The sequence below is a fragment of the Oryx dammah genome, unplaced genomic scaffold, assembly GCF_014754425.2.
Source record: "Oryx dammah isolate SB20612 unplaced genomic scaffold, SCBI_Odam_1.1 HiC_scaffold_20, whole genome shotgun sequence".
Taxonomy (NCBI): Eukaryota; Metazoa; Chordata; class Mammalia; order Artiodactyla; family Bovidae; genus Oryx; species Oryx dammah.
Window position 1 is genome coordinate 218,043 of NW_024070204.1, and position 9,481 is coordinate 227,523.

At 55.1% G+C, this 9,481-nt stretch overlaps 1 protein-coding gene across 3 annotated transcripts in view; it reads left to right on the forward strand.

Moving 5' to 3' along the window:
* EXOC3 (exocyst complex component 3) overlaps nucleotides 1–9,481 on the forward strand; it is a 26,489-nt gene extending 17,008 nt beyond the window's left edge. For 2 of the 3 annotated variants that reach the window (XM_040262217.1, XM_040262218.1), the window contains exons 7-13: nucleotides 2,320–2,420; nucleotides 4,269–4,379; nucleotides 4,460–4,610; nucleotides 5,651–5,773; nucleotides 7,735–7,896; nucleotides 8,116–8,243; nucleotides 8,591–9,481. In XM_040262217.1, the coding sequence (XP_040118151.1) occupies nucleotides 2,320–2,420; nucleotides 4,269–4,379; nucleotides 4,460–4,610; nucleotides 5,651–5,773; nucleotides 7,735–7,896; nucleotides 8,116–8,243; nucleotides 8,591–8,762 (948 nt within the window). In that variant the 3' untranslated portion in view covers nucleotides 8,763–9,481. The other variant, XM_040262219.1, reaches the window with a different exon arrangement.

The following is a 9,481-nucleotide window of genomic DNA, read 5'->3' on the forward strand; positions in this document are numbered from 1 at the left end:
ACCTCCAGCCCCCCGTGGGGCCTCTAGGGGCCTCTCACACACACACAGACACACACCCCCACCCCTCATGGGGCTTCTAGGGGCCTCTCTCACACACAAACCACACCACTCCCCAACCCCGTGGGGCTTCTAGGGGCCACATACACACACACTCCCCCCGCCCCCCGTGGGGCCTCGAGGGGCTTCACACATACACAGCTGCATGCTGGCCTCAGGGAGAGCTTTTTTCTCTCCAGAGCTGGGGAGCCAGGGGTCAGGCTCGCCAAGTAGTTTTGCCCATGGTCGCAAAACCTTACGTCTTCTGTGTTCCTAGTCGTTTTTTATTTCAAACTAGAAGCTATTGGGTTGGCCACAAAGTGCTTCAACTTTTAAGTAAAAGACACATTTTTCATTTTCACCAAGAACTTTATTAATCAACATATTCACTGTTCCACTACCTTCTGCCATATATCCAGGCAACTTCATAATCCTATCTTCCCAAAAGTTTTTATCTTTTTGAGCAAAGAGCTGTTCCAGTTCCTTTAATAGTCTTCCAGAGAACTGAAATCGTTTCCGTTAAGAGTTTTATACGGACTGAAGTAAACGGCGGACTGAAGGTGCGTTGTCTGGTGGACACAGCAGATGAATCACAACTTCCCATCTAGGCTGAAACGCTTTTCACCTGATCATCAGAGAAACATGCAGGTTTATGTCATGCTGGTGGAAGATTATGCATTTTCTGTTGACTAATTCCAGACGCTTTTCATCGAGTGTTGCTCTCAGTTGGTGTAACTGGGAGCAGTACTTGTTGGAATTGTTTCGTTTCCAGAAGGAGCTCATAATAGAAGACTCCCTTCCAGTCCCACCATATACACAACATTGCCTTCTTTGGATGAAGACCAGCCTTTGGTGTGGTTGGTGGTGGTTCATTTCGCTTGCCACAGGATCTCATCTGTTGCATATTATTGTATAGGATCCACTTTTCACCATCTGTCACAATTTGTTTTAACAGTGAAACGTTTTTGTTATGTAGTATGTGGATATATAGTCAAGAAGGTTTTTTCAGTTAAATTACGTGGCACCCAAACATTGAAGTGATGAACATAACCAGTCTGCTGCAAATGATTTTCAGCGCTTGATTTGGATATTTTGAGTATGTTGGCTGTCTCCCATGTGGTAGAACATTGACTGTTCACAATTAATGTCTTGATATGACTGCTGTTAACTTCAGCCAGTCTGCCCCACTGTGGAGCGAGAAATCTCCAGCAGGAAACTTCGCAAACCACTTCCCATTCCATCAGTCACAGCACCTTTGCCATACATCTGCATAAGTCTTTCTGCCGTTTAGTTGTGTTTTTACTTCTTTTGAAGTAGTAAAACATAATATGCCAAAAAATTACTTTGCTCTTCCATTTTCAATGTTAAAAGGGCTTCACAAAAATTCACCAATTTTTAAAAATGGAAAAAGCGCACGCTGATGTGAAGCTGTCTGGATACAGTCTAACAGAATTGCTTGAGTGAAATTGAAGACAAGTAAGTGCTACTAGAGCCGTCTTATGGAAAAAGCCAGACAGTTGCTGTGGCCAGCCCAGTAGTTATGCTGTGTGTCTGGCGCTTGCTTCCTGAGGTGACTGGCCAGGGCGAGTCTCCATAAACACTGCCTGGGCGAGTCTCATGTGATGTACTTTGGCGGAGTCCTGTGGGTTTCTAGGGTAATCATGCGCTCTTATGGTCAGTCTGGATTTTGACGCCTGCTGTGTCTCGAGTGTGCTTGCCTGCCACCTCCTGGCCTGTCCAGTCTCCTTTCAGAAGTTGCTGGCCTTGTTCACACACGCTCCTGCTGAAACACGGAGCTGGGTCCTACGTGGCCTTGTTGGTCCCAGGCGTGTTAGGCCCACCCTCTCCTTATTTGGAGACTGACGTCCTTTGATGACGGGGGCAGGCTCTGCCTTCCGGTCCTTCCCCAGCTGTCCTCATCTGGCGCCCCCGCTCCAGGGTGTATTCTCCCAGTTCTTCCTAAGGAACCCGCGTGCCAGGACCAGTCCCCATGTGACCTCAGCTAACCTGGCCCCCATCTCCCGTGAGAATGTGTGTTTCCCCTGGGGGAGGCCAGCTTGTCTATAGGTGATCAGGAAATGGTTCACTGGGGTTTTTTTTTTTTTCAACCTACTGAGAAAGTTTTGTGTGTTTGTTGAATTAACTTTGTTATTTTTCAAGTGGCTTCGTTTTTTTCTCTGAATTTCGATTGTCCTAACTACCAGTTAACTTCTGGGGGACTGATATGGGAAACTTGTATCCTCGTGACTTTATATCAAAGTTCATAAGTTCTTCAATTTTTAGATGTTCGAGCAGAACCTTCAAGTTGCTGCTCAGATAAGTGAAGATTTGAAAACAAAGGTACTAGTTTTGTGTCTTCAGCAAATGAACTCTTTCTTAAGTAGGTATGTATTCTTACCAGTGTGCTAATTATAAAGTGTATTTTTTTTCTTTTAATGAAAAACTAAACTGTGTTGACCTTAGTCTGGCTAGTATTAAAAAGAATTTAAGGCTGCACTCATCATAGTCAGCTTCTTCTGCTATTTAGAACTCACATCCTGTCTTACTATCTGCCTTTTTCGTGGATGCACCCCCTGGGGTCCCAGCAGGGGCAGTGCTGAGCGTGGGGAGAGGGGCTGGAGGTCCTGCCAGGGTGGATTGGGGGTCTCCTCCAGGCTGCCTTCCTGGTGTCCGATTTCCTGGGGGGCTGCCCTCAGAAGGAAGGAAGGTACTCAAAGACCAGTACCTCACAGGGATGCCTGCACCTCTGAACTGTTCATGAAGATTTTCAGACACAGACACAGCGTGACACAAGGGCCACTCCGCCCACTGCCCAGCTCCAGAGCCGTCCATTTAGAGCCACCCTGGGCCTCACCTGGTTCTCTCCCCTCATTGTGCGGAAGCACAGTTGACTAGGAGGAAGATGTGGGCCCTGGAGGGTGGACCCCCACTGCAGCGTGGACCCCCACTGCAGCTGCAGGTCCACAGAGCACCTCCCCAGCAGCCGTTCTGCCCGTGGTCCCGAGTCCACAGCTTCAGCCAGCCTCGGCTCCCGTTGTGCAGTGGGCGCGGCGGCTGAAACCAGAGCACGTGGCTGTGAACCCGTGCAGTCGGAACCCACGTTGTTCGGGGGTCAGCCGTGCTCGACTGCGGATGCCAGGCCCTATGGCGTGGCTCACCGGCTGGCCTGCCCTGACCTCAGTGCTCTTGACTCGCACACAACAGCCACGAGTGGCCGCTGGCCGCCCGCAGCACCGCGCTGCATTTGGGGTCCCCACTGGTGTTGGACCTGCCTGCTCACAGATGTATATCCAGGCCGGGTCAGTGGACGGCCTGCCCCCTGGGCCCCTGGCCCGTAGAGACCGTACGCCCTCCTGTCCGCTCCCAGAGCCCTCCCACCGGGCGTCAGGCTGCTGTCTGCCCCGGGCCAGACACTGACTCCAAAGGCCGAGGCCCCTCTGTGTCTCCTCCCTGCTGGGCCAGAACGGAGCAGGCCCACGTCCTCCGCACTCCTGCCCTGGTGGCTCAGGTGCCGACAGCCCGGCCCTGCACGCGTCCCCGTCAGCCTCCACCCGCGAGAGCTGTGCCCTGAGTTGGGCGTCTTGGTGGGATTCTTCTGTGAAGCTGACACTCTCCTCGTCAGCCTCAGCTGTGTGGTTCACTGAGCCGTGCTTTGGGCAGAACCGTGGAGTTAATGCTTAATTACTCCCCTTTAGTCACCTTGTCCGTTTGCTCCTTCCTGAAAAGCCTCTGGAAACATCACAGATAGGCAGGTGTGCTGTGGTCTTCTGCTACTGTGTGTGTCTGAGAATCTCCAGAAAACGTTCAGAAGTGAAGTGTGCCACCATCTCAGTTTCTGCTCCTGACATCTTAAAGTCTGATGTATTTTTAGTTTGACTTCTTCGGGGAAAGTTTCAGAAAAGGATGTTTTATCTAACATTTGATCATATTTCCAACACTACTGTATGAGTTTCTAGGCGAGTTACATGTCAGATAAAATAATACTTTCCCAGTTACAAACGTCTCAGGATATTTGTATAATCAGAATATGGAGCCATATTTCAAGGCCTGATATGAAATTTATAATAATCTGTTTTAATTGATGAGCTGCTGTTGGCATAGGTCGCCCCCTCCCCCCCCGCCCCAGCCCCGCAGTCTTTCAGTCTGAGCCCCCGCTGAGGTGCCAATGGCGGGCCTGTCTGCTGGGCGTGGTGCCGGCTGCGCCGGGCCGTGCTGACCGCCCGGCTCCGCAGGTACAAGGAGGAGGCGCAGCTGTACAGGGACGAGCATCTGCGGGACCGGCAGCACCCACACTGCTATGTGCAGTACATGGTCGCCATCGTCAACAACTGCCAGACCTTCAAGTGAGCCGTGGGCGTGGGCGGGCGCGCAGGGGTGGTGGCAGCCGGCGGGCGCCTCACGGCACCCTGTCTGTCTCCTGCAGAGAGTCCATAGTCAGTTTAAAAAGGAAGTATCTGAAGCACGAGGCGGAAGAAGGCGTGTCTCTGAGCCAGCCGAGCATGGATGGGGTTTTGGATGTCATTGCCAAAGAGGGCTGCGGCAGCCTGCTGGAGGAAGTCTTCCTGGACCTGGAGGTGGGCGCCCTCTCCCCCACCCCGCGCTGGGCCCTCCCGACACGGTGTCGCATAGACACGCTTCCAGAAAGTGTCCCATCGGTTTTGGGGTGGGAGCTGGTAGTGTTCACTGGCCAGTACTGGACTGAGCCGAGCACGGCGCATAGTCAGGAGTGAGGCCCAGGCAGGTCACCTCAGAGGCGTGGAGTGTGACGAGCATGTGAGTTTACATGGAAATGGCTCATGTTATACAGGGACGGCAGGAACGAGGGTGTACTGAAAAGCAGAGTCATGATGTCTTGGGTCCTGCAGGGAGGAGCTCCTGGGGTTATGGGCAAGATATTTCATGATATCTGTCTCAAAAATGGTTAAAAAACAAATGAACTGTTTAAAAAGACAACATAATAGAGAAACAGACAAAGGACATGAGTAATATTTCACAGGAAAGGGAGTGATCTATGTCCTGAGTAGGAGACAGAACGCCCAGTCTTGCCGATCTTCTAAGAAAAGCAGATTAAGACGATGTTTGTGTTGCTTACCGGGATGGCATGAATTAAGAACATTTCTACCACACAGTGACAGGGCTTGAGGAAAAAAAGAGACTCTTGTATTCTTTGCAGCACTGTGAATTGGTGCGGTTTGGGGAGCATTTGGTATAAGTGTTGGAGGCAGCAGTCATGAGGGTTGTAATTTGCTACCTTTTGACTGAGCAGTTCTGGTTTGGGGATTTCACCTGCAGAAACATACAGATTCACCGCAGCTTTCTTTGTAATTGAAAAATGAGACATTTTAAATCTCCATCAGAATTGAGTACATACGTTACAGCGCATCCACACAATAAATAGATGTAGTCAGTTCAGGTGAAACGTTCACACACAGATGCCTCCATCGGGTGTAGGCTAAGTCTCGTGTGGGTAGTGTGTGTGTGTGCAGTTTCTGCACGAGTGTGGCGGTCATGATCACAGCCTCAGGCAGGCGTGTGAAGGTGGACTCCTGGCTCCCCCTCCCCTCTCCCCGTGACGGGCCGGCACGAGGGTGTGTCCTGTGGTTTCTGCTTCCAGCAACATCTCAATGAACTGATGACAAAGAAGTGGCTGTTAGGGTCGAACGCTGTGGACATCATCTGTGTCACTGTGGAAGACTATTTCAATGATTTTGCCAAAATTAAGAAGCCGTATAGAAAGGTAAGAAAGAGCAAGGGCCCCCATGTGGTCTCAGTCCCCAGGCATCTCCTGTAGAATCTGGTGTCATTAGCTCTCAGGGTGAGAATTCAGGGGTGGTTTTGTGCCCCAAGCAGGTTGGAGACACTGGTGTCTCAAGGTGGAGGGCGTGGAGGTGACAGGGCGTCCATCGTGCTGCCCAGGGTCACACCGCATGGCTGCAGGCCCAGAGCCCCATGGCAGTGGGGCCGAGCAAGGGTGGGGCACCAGCCACGGCTCTGACGAGAGGCCGGGAGCCGCTGCACGTCTGTGCTCTGGGCCCAGTGGGCAGCGATCAGCACAGGGCTCACCAGTCCTTCCGGACCCCGTGAGATGCCCCCGTCCCCATTCAGGGGTCAGGCAGCCGCTGGGGAAGCTCAGGGATAATCGTCAGGGCCTGGGGTGGTTTTTGCTGTTGTTGCTTTAAAATCAGGGTTTCTGTTTCTGCCTCGCGGAAGCACAAGTGCTTCGATACAGGGAGCTCAGGCCCAGACGCTCAGCGGCGGGTCTCCAGGCCCCCTCAGGGCCCCGTGGAGTTGCTCGTCGCGTCTGTGAACAGCATCGCCCTGCGGTTTCCTGTCTGGTCCTTGTGTCTTCGGATCTTCTCGTCTTGCTGCCCTGGGTGGGACCCCCAGGAAGGGGCGTCTTTGCCCCTTGAAAGTTTAAATTCTGAAAGTTTTGAATTTGAAAGTTTAAATTCTAACTCTGCCATCAGAGTAATGCAGGGAGAATCTGGTATTTTGGTTTTTTATTTTTTGTGTTTATTTAGGCTGCCCTGGGTCTTCACTGTGGCTCAAGGGCTCTAGACTCAGTAGTTGCCTGTGTTTAGCTGCAACATGTGGGATCTTAGTTCCCCGACCAGGAATCTAACCCAGGGCCCCTGAGCTGGGCACGAGGAGTCTTAACCACTGGACCTCGAGAGGAGTCTGTACCCTGATGGTCCCGTCTCAGTGTCGGGAGCTTCTGGTGGTTAGAGGTGGGACCATTTCGTTCAGTTTTGGATTTCTTGTTGCTTGTAGAGTTTTTGGTTCCACCTTTTGTTTTTTTGAACCTTCTGTGCTTTGATCTGACGGTGACGTGTAACGTGCTCAGCCTGGGCTTGTGGCTCGCCCTCTCCTGTGGGATTGTCTGCTCTGCTGAGAGCCTGGCCTCACCCGGGTCCCTGAGGGGCTGGGCGCCATCTCACTTTGTCTTGTTTGGGGCCCTTGGGGTCCCCCTCGCTTCGGTGCGGGGCAGGAACTTCCCGGCTTCCCTGGTAGAAGGGGCTTCTCGTGTCTCCAGGCCCTGATGCTGTGTGCCGTGTCAGCACTTTTGTGCTCACATGTCCACAGGTGACTTGCTTGAGGTCTTTCTGTCACTGAGCGTGGGCTCTACAGAGAACCACAGCCTTCTCCAAAATGCTCCCAGGGTCGTACTGTCTGCAGAGACCAGTGTAGAGGAGCCCTCTGAGCAGGGGTGTGAGGTGGGAGGGGCAGAGCAGGGGCCTGGCCAGAGCCCAGTCCTCCCATCAGCTCCACACTCCCCCTGAGCTGAGACGTGTGTGCAGGCCCGGCAGGGCGAGGAGACCAGCCCCAGTGTCCCCCCGGGCGGCCTGCGAGCCCCTGAAAGGGTCTCAGTCTGGCAGGCCCAGCTGCCGCCCACCGCCTTGCCCCTACAGGAAGCACTCGGCAGCGGGTTTGTGCCCAGAACATGTCGGGTGAGGCTGCAGGCAGGCGCCCCCATGGGCGCTTTATTCTAGGACAGGCCTGAGCCGCAGGGCGCCCGGTGGCGCCAGCTTCTGGCTGCGGCCCCGTGGCTGCTGCACCTGCCCTTTTCCCAGATGTGAAACAAGGTGAGCTTGCTGCCGTGCTAGATTCGAGTTCGTAAGAAAGCCTCAGAAGAGCTCAGTTTGTAGACACTGAAATCGTGTCACTGAGACGGGAAGGCTGACCGCGCCCCGTCCGCAGCGGATGATCGCCGAGGCGCACCGGCGCGCGGTGCAGGAGTACCTGCGGGCCGTCATGCAGAAGCGCATCTCCTTCCGCAGCGCCGAGGAGCGCAAGGACGGCGCGGAGCGCATGGTGCGCGAGGCCGAGCAGCTGCGCTTCCTCTTCCGCAAGCTGGCTTCCGTGAGTGTTCCGCCTCTTCCTGCCGGGACCTGCCTGGCCTGGGGGCAGGGGGCGGGGGCCGGGCGCTTAGTGTCCCCGTCCGTCAGAGGGCTCAGGCTGCCCCGCTGCCCCTTCCCGAGCCCTCTCTGGGGAGCAAGTCCTGAGGGGTTGCCGTGAAAGAGGCGGGTGCTGGGCGGAGCCCCGGGCACATGCACCACTCAACGCCCTGCCGTCCCGCAGGGCTTTGGCGAGGAGATGGACAGCTACTGTGACACCATCGTCGCTGTCGCGGAGGTCATCAAGCTCACGGACCCCTCTCTGCTCTACCTGGAGGTCTCGACTCTGGTCAGCAAGTACCCGGACATCAGGTGCCAGCAGAGTCTCTCCTGAAGTCGCTGGGGAGGGCAAGGGTCCCAGGCGTTCGTTAGGTGGGAGCCCCTGCGGCGGGGGGAGTGCGGCGGCTCTGGGCCTCCATGAGGACCCTGAGGCCTGCAGATGGCAACGTGGGCAGAGCATGCTTCAGAGACCATAGTGAGGCGCTCGAGTCACCGTGCTGGGCGTCCCTGGGCGTGGTGTGCCAGGGGGAAGGTAGCCAAGCAGACAGGTTTCTGGATGCTCATCCTGTGCTGTCTCCGGGCCCTCCTCTGTGCCAGTTGCGGGGGGAGGGAGGGAGGGGCTCCCCTGCGGCTGCACCCTGACGCCCCCTTGCCCCCAGGGACGACCACATCGGGGCACTGCTGGCCATGCGGGGGGACGCCAGCCGGGACATGAAGCAGACCATCATCGAGACACTGGAGCAGGGCCCGGCCCAGGCCAGTCCCGACTACGTGCCCATTTTCAAGGATATCGTGGTTCCCAGCCTCAACGTGGCCAAGCTCCTCAAGTAGCCAGTGTGACCCCGGCCTCAGACTGCCGCGCCTCAGAAGGCACACCCCTCCCCACCCCCAACCCTGTGTGCACACTTCAAAACTGTTGCTCGACAAAAACGCTGAACTGCTGTCAGGGACTGACAGCTTCCTGCCACCACCTCACCGGTGATGACCTTGTGATGACCTTGCAGACCTGCCCAAAAGCCACTTCCGGGTTTCAGATGCTTGAGGTCAAGGTCAGGCCTCCCCGGGAGCAGACCTGCCAGCAGGCAATGTGGTGGGTGTGGTAGGTGAACCCGCAGGCAGGTGGATGATGCCAAGAGCGCCCACGAGTTACTCTTGCACACCCAGCGGATTATAGGCCTGCACCTGAGGGAACAGGGAGCCCTGGGCGAAGTCTCGACTCCGACGCCACCCTGCTGGACACGGCTCTTGGCGCCGCACTCCGAGGTGGCTGCGGGATGGCTCCAGCGCTCGCCCCTGCTCCTCGCAGACAGTGTGTGGGTGCTGGGCTGCTCTGAGGGCCCCGTCCTTCCTCACCCGTCTAGAACCAGAGCGCCTGCCCCGCTGTTTCCTCCTCACGCGAGGCAGAAAATTCACATGGAGGACTCTTTTCTCAGAGGAGTTACATACAACCTTGGAGACGTGAGAGATGGTTCTCACAGCCGATCCTGGTGGGAGGACTCTCTTTTTGGAGGATTCACAGCCTAGCTGGAGACGTGAGAGATGGTTCTCAC